At 49.6% G+C, this 21,027-nt stretch overlaps 1 protein-coding gene across 3 annotated transcripts; it reads right to left on the bottom strand.

The window, feature by feature from the left end:
* Positions 1–560: 560 nt before the first annotated feature.
* LOC143807399 (hepatocyte nuclear factor 4-beta-like) lies at positions 561–20,594 on the bottom strand. 3 transcript variants are annotated; one of them, XM_077288889.1, is made up of 10 exons: positions 20,393–20,594; positions 7,315–7,486; positions 5,864–5,958; positions 5,149–5,258; positions 4,708–4,863; positions 4,444–4,531; positions 3,324–3,476; positions 2,964–3,200; positions 1,261–1,365; positions 561–1,143 (listed from the first exon to the last, which is right to left on the bottom strand). In XM_077288889.1, the coding sequence occupies exons 1-10, from the start codon at positions 20,577–20,579 to the stop codon at positions 1,046–1,048; spliced, it is 1,401 nt and encodes a 466-aa protein (XP_077145004.1). In that variant the 5' UTR covers positions 20,580–20,594; the 3' UTR covers positions 561–1,045. The 3 variants fall into 3 exon arrangements, with proteins under 3 accessions (XP_077145004.1, XP_077145005.1, XP_077145006.1); XM_077288890.1 differs by lacking the exon at positions 20,393–20,594 and adding an exon at positions 14,968–15,641; XM_077288891.1 differs by lacking the exon at positions 20,393–20,594 and adding an exon at positions 7,659–7,716.
* Between the last annotated feature and the right edge of the window lie 433 nt (positions 20,595–21,027).

Below are 21,027 nucleotides of genomic sequence, written 5' to 3' on the forward strand. Positions count from 1 at the left end.
CTCCTCCACCCCGGGTACCATCTGCACATTATCCGCTTAACTCCCCGCAACGTGGGCACAGCCTTGTGCGGGAAGTGAGCGGATCAATGCATTTCTATGGGTGCAGAATCGCTGCGATTCTGCACCAAGAAGTGACATGCTCCTTCTTTTTTTCCGCAGAAAAGCCGCGCGGCTTTTTCTGCGGAAATCCGCAGCATGTGCACAGCGGGTTTTGTTTTCCATAGGGTAACATTGTACTTTACCCTGCATGGAAAACTGCTGCGGATCTGCAGTGTCAAATCCGCTGCGGATCCGCGGCAAAACCCGCAAAGTGTGAACATAGCCTTATAGTAGTTATATTCTTGTATATAGGGAGCAGTATTATAGTAGTTATATTCTTGTAAATAGGGGCAGTATTATAGTAGTTATATTCTTGTACATAGGGGCAGTATTATAGTAGTTATATTCTTGTACATAGGAGCAGTATTATAGTAGTTATATTCTTGTACATAGGGGCAGTATTATAGTAGTTATATTCTTGTACATAGGGGCAGTATTATAGTGGTTACAGTGAGGATTCATTCTTTTGAGTAGATATATTTAATGCAGACAGACTTTGGTTTTGCAGGTTGCACACCTCGGGGTGTCGGTATTAATGCTTTTGTGCCGCTCGCATTGTGCGGTCAAACACTTGTGCATGTGATGATTTAGCTGCTGTATGTTCTGTAGATCTTCTGCGATTTCTTCTGATTTATGATTTTTTTCACCGCTTCTCTTCTGAGCTCCTGATGTCAGCACTTTGCTTTTCTTCAGGTTATGGATCATCAGGTCCAGTCCTTGTTGCAGTCGGTGAGTAATAAAATCCGCCATCTCACCGTATGTAGTCCTCTCTGAGTCCGCTCAGGAATGTGGTGATTTTCCGGCGGGATCGGGCTGATTCCCATGTATTCACAGTTCACATATCAGATGCGACTCCCATCATCCTCTTTTACGACGTTCGGGTCAATTTTCCTTTCCATAAAACACAGATGACACAATCCCTCCCTGGATATGACGGCTCCACATCCTATAAGATTTCTTTCTTGGCGATGACGGTGCAGTGCAGGATGGGAATGGCGCCCCCCGTGGTGATGGATGGGGATGATAGCGACGGATCAGAAGATTCTGTGGAGGAATAAAACAGGATATTATAAAGAGGAGAACCGAAGCTGAAGGGTCAGCAAGACAGTATGGCGTAAGACGTTGCTATTATTATTGTGGGGCTGCCATATACCCACTCACCTGATGGAAGGTCCTGGGGGGCTATGGTGTGAGCGGGCAGGAGCTCCAGGCTCAGACTGGAAGGGGCTGCGTGCAGGTAATGATGGCCGCCATCTGCCGCTGACCCTGTAACAGAAATTCAGGGGTTATAGAGCGAGGCAGGACCCCCTGTAGTGACATCATATGACCAGCAGGTGGCGCAGTGTGTAAATGTTTAATAATGCTGCTGATTGCGTCTCGTCAGTACTGGGGTTCCTGTGTGGTCCTGAGTCTCATGATGATCGGAGTGGCAGTTTCATGCAATACAAGCGTATATGGCGGAAGATGGCCTGACATTGTAATTGATTTCTGTATTCAGCTTAGTGCGGTGTTCACATACTGCTAGTGTTTTTGGTAATGTATTCCTGTACTGACAATGGTTTTGGTGATATTGTCATGTACTGACAGTGGTACTGGTGCTGTAGCTGTGTACAGACGGTGGTTCTAGTAATATATTCCTGTACTGATGGTAGTTCTGGTGATGTATTCATGTTCTGGTGGTGTATTTATGTTCTGACAGTGGTTTTGCTTCTGTAGATGTGTACTGATGGGAAGTCTGGTTCTTGTTCATAGGGAGCAGTAGTCTAGTCGTTATATTCTTATACATAGGGGACAGAATTACAGTATAGTAGTTATATTCTTGTACATAGGGGGCAGTATTATAGTAGTTATATTGTACATAGGAGCAGTATTCTAGTCGTCATATTCTTATACATAGGGGACAGAATTATAGTAGTTATTTTCTTGCACATAAGGACAGTATTATAGTAGTTATATTCTTGTACATAGGGGCAGTATTCTAGTAGTTACACTTTTGTACATAGGGGCTGTATTATAGTAGTCATATTCCTTTTTATATAGCAGTATTCCTGTATTGACGTTAGTTTTGGTGATGTATCCATGTATTGACTGTGGTTCTGTTTCTGTAGTCTTGTATGGATGGTGGTTCTGGTAATGTATTCCTATACTGACACTAGTTCTTGTGATGTTTTCATGTACTGACCATGGTTCTGCATATGTAGTTGCGTGCTGATGGTGGTTCTGGTGTTTTCCTGTACTGGTGTTAGTTTTGGTGATGTAATCATGTGCTGATGGTGGTTGTGGTAATGTATTCTTATAATGATGGTAGTTCTGGTGGTGTATTCACGTCCTGACTGTGGTTCTGATGCTGTGTTCTTGTACTGATGTTGGTTCTGGTGCTGTATATATAAACAGCGTGTTACATAGCTATGTTAGTAAAGTATTGTGCCGTCTGACAAGTTGAGGGTTACAACATCTGTATTGATTTTATGTGAGCATTAAGCTTTTGTATTTTGGGGAAGAATGCAAAAATCTGTAAATATATTTAGATATTCGACAACACAAGGTGAGCATTAAGGCTGCAGTGCCTGGGAAAAATCACAGAAAAATTGCAACATTTATTCTGCGATTTTCACACATAACAGCAAACTGTTTTTGTTTTGTTTTTTGTCACAATTGCAGCAAAAAAAATTTCCACCACCGCCTAAACATTAGATACGCTCCTAAATACAGCATCTTAGAAAGCGCCTGCACTTTCCAGGCAGCTACCCTTACATTACTGATATTGACCTGTATCTGGTATGCATTGTATCAGGTGCCAGGTGCTGCCTGTAGTCATTATCTCCCCAGTATTGTGGTGTCAGGAGCCCCCAGTGAATCATTACCTCCCAGTAACATCTCCTGCAGCAGGCTATCGATCCGCGCCATCCCAAACAGCTTGGCGAATTGCATCTGCTCGATCATCTGCCAGGTGATGCTCTGCAGCGGGGGCAGGAGGAGGAGGAGGTCGCTGAAGCGCCCCCTGGAGTCGTACTGCCGGTCATTGATGTAATCTTCTAGGTTCACCTGCACCTGGAACCGCATGTTCTTCACCTTACTGGAGTCGCTGAGCCCCTTACAGTCTACGGAGAGACGAGGCCGCCGTCAGCACCATAGACACAAGCGGCACACACTCGCGGATTCTGTCCCCGCAGGTCATGTGACCTTTGCGCAGGTTTGGCACCTCCCCCATTCAGGTCACTTACCGGGATCAAAAAATATAATGGCCTTGAGGCAGCCGTACTCGTTGTCATCGATCTGGATCTCCCGCAGAGGCTTCACCAGCTCGTCCAGGATCCTCACCGCCACACGGGCGATTTCCTGCTCGGGACACTGCATGGGAATAATGAAGTCGTTACCTGCAGGGAGCAAGAGAAGAATCATGGAGGAGCGGGTGACAGGACACCGATACACCCCATTGTACATGGACAAGCTGGGGGGACCAGGAAAAGCAGCATTAAAGGAATTGGAAAAAGAGAAAACAGGAGTGGATAAAGCGGTGTGTGATGAAGACGAGGAAAGTCTGTGCAGCGGGAAAGGAGGAGGAAGGTCTGTGCAGCGGCAAAGGAGGAGGAAAGTCTGCAGCAGCAAAGGTGAAGGAAGAGGAAAGTCTGCAGCAGCAAAGGTGAAGGAAGAGCAAAGTCTGTGCAGCGGCAAAAGTGAAGGAAGAGGAAAGTCTGTGCAGCGGCAAAAGTGAAGGAAGAGGAAAGTCTGTGCAGCGGCAAAGGTGAAGGAAGAGGAAAGTCTGCAGCGGCAAAGGTGAAGGAAGAGGAAAGTGTGCAGCGGCAAAGGTGAAGGAAGAGGAAAGTCTGTGCAGCAGCGAAGGAGGAGGAAGAGCAAAGTCTATGCAGCGGCAAAGGAAGAGGAAAGTCTGCAGCGGCGAAGGAGGAGGAAAGTCTGTGCAGCAGCGAAGGAGGAGGAAAGTCTGTGCAGCGGATAAGGAAGAGGAAAGTGTAGTGCAAGAAAGATCAGCAATGAAGGAATATGAAAAGCTCGGCAGGAAAAATGCAGCAGTGCAGGAAAAGAAATGTAGGAAAGAGGAATGGGGATTATTTTTTATATTGGGGCACGCCTCCTGTTTTGAGCTTTGACCCCCAACTTTCCAGTATAAGCACATTTTTTTCATTCTTTTTGCCCTTTGGAAACTGTTGTTTGGATTTTAATAGTGTTGTCGGCAGAGCAGCGACAGTGACTGAGCAGCAGCGGAGCAGTGACGGAAGAGCAGCGGCGGAGCAGTGACTGAGCAGCGGCAGTGCAGCAGCGGAGCAGTGATGGAAGAGCAGCGGCGAATCTGCCCGTTCAGAGGAGCCGCTACCGGAGACTCACCCAGAAGCAGGAAATCTTTGTACGGGAGCGAGCGCTTGGCGACACCCAGCAGGAGATGAGCGCCGGCATGTGCCCGCAGCAGCGCCACCTGTGGAGACAGCAGAAGGGTACGATGAGAAGTCACCGCAGTGTGATGTCATCAGTGCGATGCCGCAGACATCGCTTTCTGTCGGTTGATGATCTTCGTCATCTCGGTGCCAGTTACTCCCTTGGCCACTAGAAGGCGTAATTTCACCACCATTCGGCAGCTGTCGGCCCTGTTACCTGGTCGTCCAGGGGGAGCTCGCAGAACGCAGGGATGTACTTCGCCCACTCGACCAGCAGGAGGAGCTGCTGCTTCATGGATTCGCACACGTCGCTGATGGTGGCGATTTTCTTCATTGAGATGTCACCCATGGAGCCGGGACTGAGGCAGGAGAGCTGTAGACAGGACGGGCAGAGGGTGAGACGCCGGGCATCACTACATCTAATCGGCCCCGAGTCACAGGGAGCAAATACAGATCTACACATGTACTACTGCCCATGCCTCGGGGACCAGCAGGTGGCGCTGCCTGCGGGGCAGTTTCTTACTTTTGGGTCCTGTTCCTTCACCTCTGATAATTTGACAGCAGATTGAAGGCACCGCGCCAATTACTGGCACCAAACCAGCGAGCCGCCGTTAACCCCTGCACCTCGGGATGGACAGGCACCATGTAACCCCCTCACCTGCTGTGTCATGGCCTCCGCCTGGGTCAGCATGCTGATGGACAAGGAGCTGCTGTCCTCAAAGCCGCTGCTCCTCCTCGTACTGATCCGATCCCGCTCGTTCTGTACAGCTGCAATGACAAACGTAAGTGCTGTCAGGAGGCCCCCAATATCCGAGGTAGGGGGCGCACCCCACCACCAGCGGCTGAGGAGTCTGGTCAGGGCCTCTGCTTGCCGTCAGTGAATGTGAACGTCCAGTAATGAGTCCTAACGAAATGGGGGTGTCAGTGCGGCGAGGCAACCGGATCCTTTCCATACAGCGCTGATCGGCAGGGGGCTACGGACCCCAGAAATCCGATATTGGTGCCCTATCCTCAGGATACACACAGGCTTAGAACGACCCTTCTACTTCTCACAGCTGAGGGTTTGTTACAGTTGTGCCCTGTGCAGACTATGCTCGGAGATTAGTGGCTCGAGATTTGTCACAAACCCTCAGCTGTGAGCAGTGTGGACGTCGTCCTGTAGAGCCGCAGTCTCTGCAGTAGATGATGGGACTAGTGACAGCTCTCCCATCCTGTCTGTGGTCGTGTCTGGAACTGTAGCTCAGCCCCATGTAAGTGATACAGACAGAAGGCACCGCTGATCTCGTACCCAGTCACCAGTCATTCCTTAGGGTGCTTCCTAAAAAAAAGCCCTGGGGCCGCACTCCGGCCGTGAGCATGCGACTCCTACAAACCTTCCTTCTTCATTCCGACTCGGAAACATTTCCGCAGACGACAATAACGGCACTGATTCCGCTTATCCTTGTCCACCACACACTGTCTGCTGAACCTGCGGGAGAGAGGCAACGGCTGAGGTACGGCACCGCAGGGGAGGGGGCTGAGATATGGCCCTGCGTGTATGTGGGCGATGGGCTGCAAGAAGAGGATCCACGTGAATGTGGCCGAGGGGCTGCGAGGTGAGGATCTGCGTGAATGTGGGTGAGGGGCTGCGAGGTGAGCATCCGCATGAATGTGGGCGAGGGGCTGCGAGCCGAGGATCCGTGTGAATGTGGGTGAGGGGCTGCGAGGTGAGCATCCGCATGAATGTGGGCGAGGGGCTGCGAGCCGAGGATCCGTGTGAATGTGGGCGAGGGGCTGCGAGGTGAGGATCGGCGTGAATGTGGGCGAGGGGCTGCGAGGTGAGGATCCGCGTGAATGTGGGTGAGGGGCTGCGAGGTGAGCATCTGCTGAATGTGGGCGAGGGGCTGCGAGCCGAGGATCCATGTGAATGTGGGCGAGGGGCTGCGAGCCGAGGATCCATGTGAATGTGGGCGAGGGGCTGCGAGGTGAGGATCCGCGTGAATGTGGCCGAGGGGCGGCGAGGTGAGCATCTGCGTTAATGTGGCCAAGGGGTGGCGAGGTAAGCATCCGCGTGAATGTGGGCGAGGGGCTGCGAGGTGAAGATCCGCGTGAATGTGGGCGAGGGGCTGCGAGGAGAGCATCTGCGTGAATGTGGGCGAGGTGAGCATCCGCGTGAATTAGGTGAGCATCTGCGTGAATGTGAGCGAGGGGCGGCGAGCCGAGGATCCTCGTGAATTTGGCCGAGGGGCTGCGAGATGAGCATCCTCGTGAATGTGAGCAAGGGACTGCGAGGTGAGCATCCACGTGAAAACTGCTCCAGATGCGGCCCTCTGGGAGCAGACTGCAGCTTTCCACGTTGCAGGGAATGAGCCCATTCATACTTCACAGCTGAGGGTTTGTTACATTATATTCGGTGTTGACGAGCCTCTGTGAGCTGTGTCCTCTGCTGATAAAAGACTGATACATTGTAACAAACTATCACACGGTTCCTAGACTGGATACAACTGTAACAAACCCTCTGCTGTGAGATTTCAGCTTTGGGACAATGTTCCAGGATTTTATTGTAGTTTTCTCCTCTGGGAATAAAAACGCACAAGCGATTTCCACTTCTGCCCCCTGAGTCTGCGGCGGCCGCGGATGTACTGGGAGGACCTGGAAACAGCGGTCACAGCTCTGAACATGGGGAAGAAGCAGTGTCCACAGCAGCGCAGAGCATTAAAGGAGAGAAATGTGTCTCGGCACAGAGTATTTCAGGCGTGGAGGGTGCTGGGTTAGTGGGATGTCACAGATTGAGAATGCCCTGGTGCAGCACAGAGTATTTCAGCAATGTTAATGAGGACGTTACCTGCAAGCGTACATGTGATTCTTGCGGACGCTTCTTCGGAAAAACCCTTTGCAGCCATCACAGCTGGATGCCCCGTAGTGCTTCCCTGTAGCTCGGTCTCCACAAATGGCGCACAAAGAGCTGACGCCGGTGCTAAGGGGCCCCGGGCTCCCCGACTCCACCGCTATTATCTCTGCAGGTGAAAACAGACAGCGTTACATGCTGAGGGAGCATCTTGGAGAGGATTGCATGTTTGCACCGCGCTGCCCCCCAGAATCCAACACCAGCCCCTGCTCCAGGCCGTCCATGCAGAATGGGTGTTGTATTCGTGCTGGAGACTGAGAAGATATTATTCCTTGTCCTACCTCCTGAGACGCCGCCATGTAATACAACTCCGCACCCCCCCATGACACTGAAAAACCAAGAAGTGGCAGACACCAGAGAGTGATAGCAGGAAAAGAGGGAGACTCAATGAGATAGAAAATGCAGCAATCTGTTCCCCTATATCCTCCACTCCGGACTCCTCCCTAATCTACAGGACAGGTGACGGGCGGCGGTGACATCCCGTGGCCACGGGAGGGCGCTCTCTCACCATCAAGATCAGCTGTTCACTGGCTGCAAGCAGAGATATCACTAGACCTACTTCTCTGCGCCGGCCCTTTAACCAGGAGAAACCTTCAGATAATGGTGGGCGCAGTGCATTCTGGGGAACGTTCCGTCCTACGCCTGGGACGGGACCCTTCAGATCTCCGGGGAGAAATCTGCAGTTTTATGGCGCAATTAAGATCCGAACGCCATAAATGCAACTAATGGCATCAAAGGTCACAGATCTTGGAGACATCGGCGCCCACGGGAGGAGAGGGCACGAAAAACGGGCCTCAGCCGCCATGTCAGCCCCTACTGTGTGCCAGAGACCCCTCCCGGGGTTAAGAAATGGGCCCCAGGCCAGTGCACCCCATACTGGGGAGAGGGGCCACAGGCAGGGCACTCCATATAGGGGAAATGGGCCCAGGGGCGGTGCACCCCATACAGGGGAAAGGGGCCCTGAGGGCGTTGCACCCCATACAGGGGAAAGGGGCCCTGAGGGTGGTGCACCCCATACTGGGGAGAGGGGCCACAGGCTGGGCACTCCATATAGGGGAAAGGGGCCCTGAGGGCGGTGCACCCCAAAGAGGGGAAAGGGGCTCTGGGGGCATTGCACCCCATAGAGGGGAAAGGGGCCCCGGGGCGGTGCACCCCATAGAGGGGAAAGGGGCCCCGGGGCGGTGCACCCCATAGAGGGGAAAGGGGCCCTGGGGCGGTGCACCCCATACAGGGCAGAAGGGCCCTGGGGCAGTGCACCCCATACAGGGGAGAGGGGCCCTGGGACTGTGCACCCCATACGGGGGAAAGGGGCCCTGGAACGATGCACCCCATACAAGGAAAAGGGGCCCGGGGATGGTGCACCCCATACAGAGGAGAGGAGCCCCAGGCGGTGTACCCCGTTCAGGTGAAAGGGGTCCCAGGCCAGTGTACCCCATACTGGGAAGAGGGGCCCCAGACCTGTGGACCACATACTCAGGAGAGGGGCCCCAGGCCATTGGACCACATACTGGGGAGAGAGGCCACGGGCAGGACATCCTATACAGGAGAAAGGGGTCCCGGGACAGTGCAGCCCATACTGGGGAGTGAGATTTCAGGCCGGTGGACCCTAAAACGAGAGTCCCTGGGCCGATGCGCACAATCCATAAAGGGCCCCCGTACCCACAGAGCCCAGGGGGACCTCTGCTGTCTGTACTCTGACCTCTCGTGTGAATGAGCCCCACTCGGAGGAATGGCGCTGATGACCTCTGACCTGTTGTGAGACCTCTTCACTGCAGAGAATTTTGAAAACCAGGTGATCGGAGGGTCTATCGGCCTTGTACTCTTACTTGCGCCATTTTCTGCTCGGATTTCCGCTGTCCCGCGACGCCTCTTATACATCTGATATTCTCTACGAGACGGCCGCAAATACGTGACTGATTAACCCCACCGCAAATAATACAAAGGAACGTGACCTCGCAGCAATGAGCCTGACCCCGCACACCACCCATCACCTCCACCGCTATCTGTCATGTATTTACTCACATTACACAACATGCTTCTATCCTCCACGTCCACCATCTATAGGGGGCGCCACCCAGAGTCATAGACTAGCCAGGGTCCAACCGCTGAGACCCACATAAGAATAAGAGCACCAGATCCCCCCTAGTGATCAGGGACCCTATCACCTGAGACCCCGCTACTATCTGATGTCAGAAAATGTAGAATAAATTACAGGGAGCTCCCCCTAGTGGTGGCTGCAGACAGGATCTTATCATGTATCTCTGTATACATGGCGCTCCCCCCAGTGGTGGCTGCAGGCAGGATCTTATTCTGTATCTCTGTATACAGGGAGCTCCCCCTAGTGGTGACTGCAGACAGACTCTTTTTACGTATCTCTGTATACAGGGAGCTCCCCTTAGTGGTGGCTGCAGACAGGATCTTATCATGTATGTCTGTATACAGGGAGCTCCCCCTATTGGTGGCTGCAGACAGGATCTTATCATGTATCTCTGTATACAGGAGGCTCCCCCTAGTGGTGACTGCAGACAGGCTCTTTTTACGTGTCTCTGTATACAGGGAGCTCCCCTTAGTGGTGGCTGCAGACCGGATCTTATCATGTATCTCTGTATACAGGGATCTCCCACTAGTGGTGGCTGCAGACAGGATCGTATCATGTAGCTCTGTATACAGGGAGTTCCCCCTAGTGGTGGCTGCAGACAGGATCTTATCATGTATCTCTGTATACAGGGAGCTCCCCCTAGTGGTGACTGCAGACAGGATCTTATCATGTAAATCTGTATACAGGGAGCTCCCCCTAGTGGTGACTGCAGACAGGCTCTTTTTACGTATCTCTATACAGGGAGCTCTCCCTAGTGGTGGCTGCAGACAGGATCTTATCATGTATCTCTGTATACAGGGAGCTCCCCTAGTGGTGGCTGCAGACCAGATCTTATCATGTATCTCTGTATACAGGGAGCACCCCCTAGTGGCAGCTGAAGACAGGATCTTATCATGTATCTCTGTATACAGGGAGCTCCCTCTAGTGGTGGCTGCAGACAGGATCTCATGTATCTCTGTATACAGGGAGCTCCCCCTAGTGGTGATTTCCGGCAGTAACAGATCATTTACAAATTACTTTTTTGGAATTAGCATATTATGTAGCTCAGATTTCTGATTATGTGCAGCCAGTGTCGGGCAATATTATTTTGCAGATAAATATCTTGCATCCCCTATATATTGTTTGGTCGATCCCAATAGTTCTCCCACGTTTCCATAAGAAGGCTTGGTCAGATGAAGGGGGTTTTTTTTCTGACCAGTGTAAAAGTATTAATGATAGATGCGAATATAAAAAAAATGGATATTGTCTAATGCAGAGTGAATCGTACAAAGTAAACTGCCAGAAGTATTTGTGGTTTAAAAGATTAAAATTAGGAGAAAAATCTCAAAATGGTAAAACTTCTCCTGTATACAAATGGAAAAATATCAGGTTTTAGAACAAATCTGTGATATTGGCTATATGGCAAAAGGAGGAAAATCAATAGGAGACAGTCATAGAATCCTAGAATGTTAGAGTTGGAAGGGGCCCCCGGGGTCCTGGTGTCCATCCCCCTGATGAATGCAGAAGTCACTAAACCCTCTCAGACAGATGTCTGTCCAGCCTCTGTGTGAAGACTTCCATTGAAGGAGAACTCACCACCACTCGTGGTCGCCTGTTCCACTCATTGATCACCCTCCACTGTCAATTTTTTTTTCTAATATCTAATCTGTATCGTCTCCCTTTGTTTCATCCCATTGCTTCTCGTGTTTCCATGTGTAAATGAGAATGATGATTCCTCTACAATGTGACAGTCCCTCAGATATTTGTAAATGGCTATTAAGTCTAGACTCTGCTTCTCTTAATACATCCTAGAACTGTGATTGCCTTTTTTTTGCTGCTGCATCACACTGTTGACTCGTGCAGTCTGTGATCTATTAGTATACCCAAGTCTTTGTCACACGTGCTGTTGCTTAGTTCTTTTCCTCCCATTCTGTAGATGTATTTTTCATTTTTCTTGCCCAGATGTAGAATCTTGCGTTTCTCCCGGCTAAATCTCATTCTACTAGTCACTTCCCATTGTTCAAGCTTATCTAGGTCCTTCTGAATCCTTTCTCTGTCTTTTCTAGTGTTTGCTATCTCTCCTAGCTTTGCATCGTCTGCAAATTTGATCAGTTTACCTTCAGTTCCCTTATCTAGATCATTTATAAAAATGTTGAACAACACTGGTGCCAGGACAGAGCCTTGTGGTACCCCAATTGTAACACTCTTCCAATTGGATGAGCATCCATTTATCACCACTCATTGAGTATAATCACTAAGCCAGTTATGAATGCACCTAACCATAGCCTTCTCCTTTCCATAGTTTCAATAGTCATTTTTTCAATAAGGATAGTATGAGATACTTTATTAAATGCTTTGCTGAAGTCGAGATGTACTATATTTACTGCATTTCCCTGATCCAACATGTCAGTGACTCCATCAGAGGAGATTAGATTAGCATGACTTGTTTGCTACAAACCCATGCTGGCTCTGGACTGTATGCGTATTCAAGTACTTATTACATACATGCTGTGTAATAATTTGTTCACAGATCTTCCCTGGTAGAGAAGTAAGGCTCACTGCAAATTCCTGGTATAGAAGTAAGGCTCAGTGGCCTGTAATTTTCTAATATAGAAGTAAGGCTCACTGGCCTGCAAATTCCTGGTATAGAAGTAAGGCTCACTGGTCTGTAATTTCCTGGCTCCGTCGTCTTTCCTCTTTTGAAGGTAGGGACAACATTTGCCATTTTCCAATCTTCTGGGACTTCTTCTGTTCTACAGGATTTTTCAAAGATTCTGGCTAGTTTTTCTTTTAGTACCCTAGCATGTAGTTAATCTGGACCAGGAGATGTAAATTAGCGAAGTGTTCCCTCACCATCTCTCTGTTTACGGATCGTGTGGATTCTTTTATTCCTTCGATAGCACCGTGAAGATCTGTTGATGTTACATTTGCTTTCTTAGAGAACACCGATGAAAAATAGGAATGTAAAACTTTGGCTTCTCAACATCATTTCTGACCGCTTAACCCTTTTCATCCTGTAAAAATCCTATAGCATCTTTGACTTTTCTTTTGCTTTTGACATGCCTCCAAAATATTTTTTGTCACTTTTGCTCTCCCTTTCAAGCCTCACTTCATTACTGGCTTTAGCTCTTCTAACTCTTGCTCTGCAGATAGCATTATATTCTTCTTTAGATATGTCCCTCTTTCCATTTAATATACATTTCTTTTTAACAAGTGATAAGTTCTGTGTTCATCCTTCCTGGTCTCTTTAAATGACTCCAATTCTTCCTTCTTTTCGGGATTGTTACCGATTGTGCGGTGAGAATTTCATTTGGTAAAATCTCCCATCCTTTTTGAACATTTCTGTCCTTTAGGACATCTGGCCTTTGGATCTTTCCTACCCTCCTGAGTCCATTAAAATCTGCCTTTCTGAAGTCCAACCTTAAAGTCTGAGTCCTCGCAGGCAGGTCTTCTCCTCTTGAATCCAAAATTTAAGGATATCATGATCTCTGCCTCCTAAATTCCCAGCCACCTTTACTTCCTCAACCATTTTCTCCCTGTTGGTAAGAATTAGGTCCAAGATTGCAGATCCTCTTGTTTTCTATTCTTATTTTTGAATGATAGTTGTCAGCAAGAGAAGATAAGAATTTTCTGTACCCAGTACTTTTGTTTGAGAGAGATTCCCAACGAATATGTGGATAGTTAAAATCTCCCATGATTACTATGTCGTACTGTTTGAGATCAGAGACATCTAATGTAAAGCGTTCCTCCATATCTTCAGTCTGACCAGGTTGCCTAGAGTAAACGCCTATAATAGTGTCCTTTCTGATCTTCTCTCCTTGTATTCTTACCCAAACAGTTTCTACAGAGCTACCAGTATCTGAAGCTTGGATCTCTCTGGAGATATACGTTTTCTTAACATATAATGCAACACATTTAATCTGCTTGTCTATACAAGAAAAAGCTTCATTTATCACCAGCACCTGGCGGTTCCCAAATGGATGTTTTAGGTGAGTATCACAAGATATGGCAGATTTCTGGTGAATTGCATTACTTGTCGGCTTGGATGTAGTGGGGAGGCGTATTGATTGGTATAACTATAATCTGTCTCCCACAGCAGCGCCCTGGTTGTCTTTGCCCCGGTCACTTTCGCCCCGGTTGTTTGCGCCGCTCTTCGCCAGGAGCAGTTGTTATTGAAGTTCAGCTGGTATCCTTGTCCCTCCACACTTTAGTATACTCACTCTATTCTTTCCTTTCCTCCTGGTCCAGTTCAGCCCCACAGACGCCGTAATTCTTCTCTATTGCGTTATTCCATCCTTATTTTTGATTTCTGTGGATTGCAAGGAAATTTACAATAGTGGACCCAGGGAAGACAAAGAAATGCTCTGTACAGATCCTGACAACGATTTATTTCTTTGCAGCAACGTTATACTTACAGGATATACCCTCCCATCAGATAAAACAATGAACAGGTTTCGCCTCGTTGGGCTTTCTCAAGGGTTCAAAACTTGTTTCTAAAAGAAAGCTGTTTGGAGAAGGATGATCACAGCTGGGTGCTGACCTCTTCTGAGCCAAAGCAGCCTCCATAGAAGTGGATTGAAGTCCGGCGTGTTTCCCTTTGATGCTTTGCACCAGGAGCGAAGGAAATACTATTTTCAGTCTAAAACATTTTGCAGAGATGAAGATACCTGGTTAAGGATAAGAGAACTGTTCCCGATGATGAGAGGCGAGAATAACCGGGGAGTGAAGATAAAGAACCTGGTGAGACTTCGTCATACCAACACACACACACACACACACACACACACACACACACACACACAATCTACATCATTGTGTTATGCTGCGTTTCGCTCTGTGCTTCCTCAGGGGCTGTGGGAAATACATCTGAAATTACAGGTTTTTATGTCATCTATGTGATAGAATGTGCAAGACGTCAGCTGCAAAAAACGCTAAAGAGAAGATGTCACCCAATGCTACGCAATCCCCGGAGAGCAGGAATCTGATACTGGTGCACGATGAGTTGTGGCTGAGCCGTGGGGACGCCAACATATTATTGGAGCATGCCGAAGACCCCCAGCGAGCACAAGAGCATGCTCAGATAACACCTTGTCAGAGAACGCTCATCACTAGTTACTGCAGATAAGAAGCGAGATCTCTGTGCCATGAATATTCACCGTGGGATTAACACCCAATTCAGGAGCACGTGTCTGAACAGTCGCCAATACTACAATGTCCGCACACGAATCACAGAGACAAGATTCCAGATAATAAGGACGTGGGGGTCCGGCTTCTGAACCACCACCCCCCCCCCCCCGAGACCTGAATTGGCCAAATTCTACCCCTACTGAAGTCCGCGGGAGCGCAGGAAATCTCTGCCCGTGAGCCGAGCAATGATCGGCGACTACACAGGATAATACACTGGATAGATACAACTGCTTATATTTGGCCATCACGGGGGTCTACACATCCCAGCACGCCCCGTCCAGGCCTGATCATGGCAAGTCCCTGCACTTTCGGACCTTTGATCTCACCTGCGTTAGTCGGCAGCACCCGGATACTGTCGAATTCCAGCATGGTGTACGTGGAGTCCAGGGTCTCAGAGTAATCTGGTAATTCCATGTCCATAATTCCCTCACAAAGCTTCATTATTGGGATCTGTGCACAGGAGCAGGTCACTGGTGCCAGCGGCCCGACTGCCAATCACCCGCGTTGCCCCCTCCTCGCCCGAGCAAAGCTGCAGAAAATCAATGATCAGAAGTGCGGTGACCGGAGGCGGCGCAGCAGCCGCAGTCACATGTGTCAATCACATGCAGATAAGCCTTCACCAATCACTGTCACCTGCACCGAGACATTTACTGACGGGTCACGTCACCATACTCAGACGGGCCCCAACTGTCCTCCAGGAGCAAAGTCCTCCGCATCTCACGGCTGACGTTCTGTCACAGTGTGTCAGCGCAGACAACCCTCTGTGTGCTAAGCCAGCAGCACTGATCTTTCTCCAGTCCTGATGCTTTGTTACAATGTGTCAGTCTGAAGTCCACGCACAGAGATTGTCTACACTGGATTCAATGGTAACAAACCCTCAGCTGCGAGGGATTTTCAGCCTCTGTAGAATCATCGCTCTTCTGTGATGTTATAAGCAAGCTACTGCTCTCTGTTATCATCCACAGGCCATAACGAAGTTCACGGCTCGAGGACAAGCTGTACGTTACATAGCGCCGGAGAGTGAAGGGTTAAAGCAGTCGTCCAGATTTTCCACCAATTATCAGCCCTAAAATATAATCTGAGAAATTGTGTAATAAGATTGTGTCTCAGAGTCTCCATCAGATAAGGAGGAGCGAGAAGACACCGTGGCCTCGGACTCTGCCCTGCGCGGGCGATCGCTGGCTCACTACCCAACCTATGGCGCAGCTGTGGCCTCGCTACAATGTATCAGCGCCAATGGCACAGCACAGTCAGCCCTGTTTAAAGCATTGTCTAGACTGGAGACAACTGTAACAAACCCTCAGCTGAGTGACAGGACTACCAATGCAAACTGTGATTGGCACCATTCACTGACAGCAAGCAGAGATCTTAAATAGTGAGGGACACAGGAGTAGGAAACCAGAGCGACTCTGCGCTCAGTGGTTGAGCCTCAGTGGTTGCTGCTCTGTGCTTGCGGCTCCTCAGTGGTTGCTGCTCTGTGCTTGCATCGCCTCAGTGGTTGCTGCTCTGTGCTTGCAGCGCCTCAGTGGTTGCTGCTCTGTGCTTGCAGCGCCTCAGTGGTTGCTGCTCTGTGCTTGCAGCGCCTCGGTGGTTGTGGCGCCTCAGTGGTTGCTGCTCTGTGCTTGCGGCGCCTCAGTGGTTGCTGCTCTGTGCTTGCAGCCCCTCAGTGGTTGCTGCTCTATCCTTGCGGCGCCTCAGTGGTTGCTGCTCTGTGCTTACGGCCGCTCAGTGGTTGCTGCTCTGTGCTTGCAGCGCCTCGGTGGTTGCGGCGCCTCAGTGGTTGCGGCGCAGGTCATTGAGTGTCCACCGATATATAGTCTTGTACTCTGGTCACATCCAGAGCTGCAGACTCCTGTGAGCAGAGCTCTAGTCCCAACCCAATGTGGGACAGTAGCTGCGGACCTCCAGGCGCTGACACCGTCCCGGAACCTCCGTCCAATGTCTTGGAAGCGTCATCCTCAGCGCAGATCCCGGTGACAGATTCTCAGGAGACGCCATTGCTCATCTCATAGAGCGCTGCAGTCACTGCGGACAGTGAGGGGAGCCGCATCAGGCGAGACGTCAGCAGTGCTGCCCAGTATACTGATATACAGACGCACAGCGACTTACCGAGACGAGAAAACCTACTGCACAGTGTAATATGTCCCCTGCACAACAATGCCCAACAGACACCCTATACAATAATGGGGTCGGTATATGGCACCCGGCGCAAGATACCTGCCGGCAAATGCTGGGTTCAGGGAATCATCGGCACAAGCGTGGCCAGCGCATACACCAAATGGAAGGTGAAAATAAAATGTGAACTGACCCTTACTGGACACTATAATCCTCCCACTGGGGGGGGGGGTGTGCACAGTGTCTGCTCAGCCTCCTTTTTCAAGAATAGAATGACAGACTGCAGCGAAGACTGAAAATCACAGAGCAGTAAGACAGAGCTGGGAATTTATACGTGAGGCCCAGAAATATTGGGACGGTGACACAAGTTTTGCCATTTTACCTGTTTGCCAAAACATATTCCAGATCCTGTCTTATAATCAATCTGGGTTTAACAATGCAACACTCCGCTTTAGGGTGCAGTCAGACGGCCGCAGTACTTGTGCGAGGATCACATCACAACCTTCGGACTGGCTGTCGGCTCTCCTGACCATGTATTTCTGTGCAGCCGTCACACTTGAGTCAGGAGAGCAGACAGCCAGTCCGGCTACACCCTTAATCTGAGGGATTCATATCCTGATTGGGGGAAGGGTTTACGAATTACAGCTCTGTAACAAGGCGCTGCCTCTTTTTAAAGTGACCAAAAGTAATTGGACAATTATCTCAAAAGCTTATTAATGGGCTTCATTGGCTTTTCCCTCGTTAATCCATTAGCAATTAAGCAGGTAAAAGGTCTGGAGCTGATTTCAGATGCAACATTTGCATTTAGAAGCTGTTGCTGTGAACCCACAACATGCGGTCAGAGAGGTTCTCAATGGAGGAGAAACAGACCATCATTAGGCTGAAAAAAAATAAGAATAAATCCATCAGAAACTGCAGAAATGTAAGGAACCGCTAAATCAGAAGTTTGGTACATTTTGCAAAAAGAGTGCTGCCATGTGAGCTCAGGATCTGAAAAGGGCTTGGATGACCCCGGAAGACAGCAGTGGTGGATGATCGCAGAATCCTTCCCATGATGAAGAAAAACTTTTTTCACGACATCCCCCAAGTGAAGAACACTCTTGGGAAGTCGGGGTTTCAGTATCCAAGTCCACCATATAGAGAAGACTTCATGAGAGCAGGTACAGAGTGTTCAGCACAAGATGCAAACCATTCATCAGCCTGAAAACAGAAAGGACAGATTAGACTTTGCCAAATAATCATCTAAAAAAAAAAGCCGCCCAGTTCTGGAGAAGCAAAACTAAGATCAACCTGTTCCAGTATGATGGGAAGAAGAAAGTCTGGAGAAGGCTTGGAGCGTCTCCTGATCCTCGGCACATCACATCCTGTGTAACACATGGTGGAGGTGGTGTGATGGTGCGGGCATGCATGGCTTCCAATGGCACCAGGTCACTAGTATCTATTGATGTGACTGAAGACAGAAGCAGCCGGATTAATCCTGTGTGTACAGGGCGAGACTCTCTGCTCACATTCAACCAAATCCAGCAAGGTTGAAATTCACAGGACAGATGGACAATCGCCCAAAACATCCTGCGAAAGCAACGAAGTGGAATATTCTGCAATGGCCAAGTCCTCACCAGATCTCAGTCCATCGAGCAGCATTTCACCGACTGAAGACAAAACTGAAGGCAGAAAGAGCCACAAACGAGCGAGAACTGAAGTGACTGCAGTAAAGGCGGCAAAGCCTCATACCAGAGACCAGCGATAATAATAATAATCTCTTTATATAGCGCTAACATATTCCGCAGCGCTTTACAGTTTGCACACATTATCATCGCTGTCCCCGTTGGGGCTCACAATCTAAATTCCCTATCAGTATGTCTTTTGGAATATGGGAGGAAACCGGAGTACCCGGAGGAAACCCACCAAGCACGGGGAGAACATACAAACTCCTTGCAGATGTTGTCCTTGATGGAATTTGAACCCATGACTCCAGCACTGCAAGTCTGCAGTGCTAACCACTGAGCCACCGTGCTGCCCAATGGTGACGTCCATGGCCTCCAGACTTCAGCCCGTCATTGCTGCAAAGCCTCACAGTTGAGACCAGCGATGGTGACATCCATGGCCTCCAGCCCGTCATTGATGCAAAGCCTCACACCGGAAGAGACCAGTGATGGTGACGTCCATGGCCTCCAGACTTCAGGCCGTCATTATACAAAGCCTCACACCGGAGGAGACCAGTGATGGTGACGTCCGTGGCCTCCAGACTTCAGGCTGTCATTATACAAAGCCTCACACCGGAGGAGACCAGTGATGGTGACGTCCATGGCCTCCAGACTTCAGGCCATCATTGCTGCAAAGGATTCTCTATAAAGGGTTAAACAAAGACATTTTATTTATGGGAAAGTGTATTTGTCCAATTTCTTCTGAGCCCTGAAATGAGGATTTGTTGGAAACTGGCTGCAGTTCCTGAATGTTTCCCAGGCGGATTCTGTACAATCCCTTTCTTGAATCCTGACGTCTCCGCTTCCGTCACATCGCAGTTGTCTCATTCTACGCGCTGGATAAAATGTGGCCGAGCTCGGCAGCCAGAGAAGCATGGAGCGCCTGCAATGAATCGGATCAGATACTTGGTATCGCAGCACCTGATCCACAGCTGGGGCCCGCATGGTGTAAACAGGCAGAACACGGGCGGCGCGAGGAGCATCGACCTGCGTCATCTGCGGTCTACGCGGAGCACTTACTGCACTTTTATTAGACTGGACTTGTCACGGCCATCACTGCTGCCTTGTAAATCACAGCAAGGAACTGCTGAACCCATCACAGCTGCAGCATACAGCCCCATGTCACTACGTGGGCTGCAGGGGGACCACAAGGCTCAGCAGAGGTGAGACCACAAGGCTCAGCACAGGCTGCAGAAAATTATAGCTCCACAATGGACAGATCACTTCACCTGTGTAGAAATGACGTTCGGTCACTAGAGGGCAGCCAGGAGCCACACTACATGTGAGGGGCTGTGAGCCGAGGGCCCAGTGTACCCCATTACTGAGGAGCAGCGCGGCCATGATTGCCTCCGATCTCGTCACCCAGGTCCCCAAGAGGCAAATCTACGAGGAAAAGTACTACAACCCTCATTAGAGCCGCCAGACAGCAGAGTCTCCACCAGATTTATGACAGCGCAAGCCCCCACAAATGTTCAATATCGTGTGATACATTCCAGCCAGATATTAATTAGAAGCCCCCTGGGAACCCGCTCTCGCTGCTCCGGAGGAGACATCACATAATTCTGCTCATCAAATGTAGAAAATAACCCTGAAAAATGAGAAACGATCCTGAACACGGCTCAGCGGATGTATCGCACCAGAGGATTAGATACACAGCTCAGCGGATTTATCACAGGAGAGGATTAGATACATAGTTCAGCGGACGTATCCCACCAGAGTATTAGATACATGGCTCTGCGGATGTATCGTACAAGAGGATTAGATACACGGCTCAGCCGATGTATCACACTAGAGGATTAAATACATGGCTCAGCAGTCAGTATCACATAGGAGAGGATTAGATACACGGCTCAGCAGTCAGTATCACATATGATTAGATACATGGCTCAGCAGACCGTAACACACAGAATTAGATACCCCTATGTAGCCTCACCTCCTGTATGTCGGGGGTCTGGTGACGTCACTCGGGTAATGTGATCACATATGGACCCCCGGTCCACGTACTGCTGATAAGAGACAGACGATGTTATGATCAGACGTCCATTAAATCTTCGTAATTCGCGACGACTCCATGTAGAAATCCTGCGGCCTCTCCGCCTGTGATCTGCACTCAGCTTCATGTTCCTGCAGCCGCCACAGATCCGCAGCCACGTTATCTTTATGATCCCACCTGGAAACCATTGCGGGGTACGTGGGGGGCAATCAACTGCCACAGAGAATGGCAGGACTCGCATCGAGTCCTGAACCAGGAGACTCAGGATGAGCATAACCAATCATTCCCTAGATAACAGGGATTGTGAGACCCTGTGATGGTCATGACATGGGGATCTCCAGGGGAAGAAGGCACTTGTGGAGGTCTACGAAGGAAGACTGGACTTGTTGGGGTATACGGGGAAAGACGGGACTTGTTGGGATCTCCAGGGGAAGAAGGCACTTGTGGGGGTCTACGAGGGAAGACTGGACTTGTTGGGGTATACGGGGAAAGACGGGACTTGTGGGGATCTGTTTTCTACTGTTTCAAGCTAGAATTGTTCCTGGATTAGAAGACAAATGTCAGCCTTCAACAGC

The sequence above is a fragment of the Ranitomeya variabilis genome, chromosome 2, assembly GCF_051348905.1.
Source record: "Ranitomeya variabilis isolate aRanVar5 chromosome 2, aRanVar5.hap1, whole genome shotgun sequence".
Classification (NCBI taxonomy): Eukaryota; Metazoa; Chordata; class Amphibia; order Anura; family Dendrobatidae; genus Ranitomeya; species Ranitomeya variabilis.

What these genes read in the sequence shown, in the direction of transcription:
- LOC143807399 (XM_077288889.1), bottom strand. Translation starts at nt 20,579, where the DNA reads ATGAAGCTGAGTGCAGATCACAGGCGGAGAGGCCGCAGGATTTCTACA. An exon ending in AGTCGGAATGAAGAAGGAAG is followed by an intron (nt 5,259 to 5,863) that starts GTTTGTAGGAGT and finishes TTGTCATTGCAG; the next exon opens with CTGTACAGAACGAGCGGGAT. An exon ending in CATTATATTTTTTGATCCCG is followed by an intron (nt 3,201 to 3,323) that starts GTAAGTGACCTG and finishes GTCTCTCCGTAG; the next exon opens with ACTGTAAGGGGCTCAGCGAC.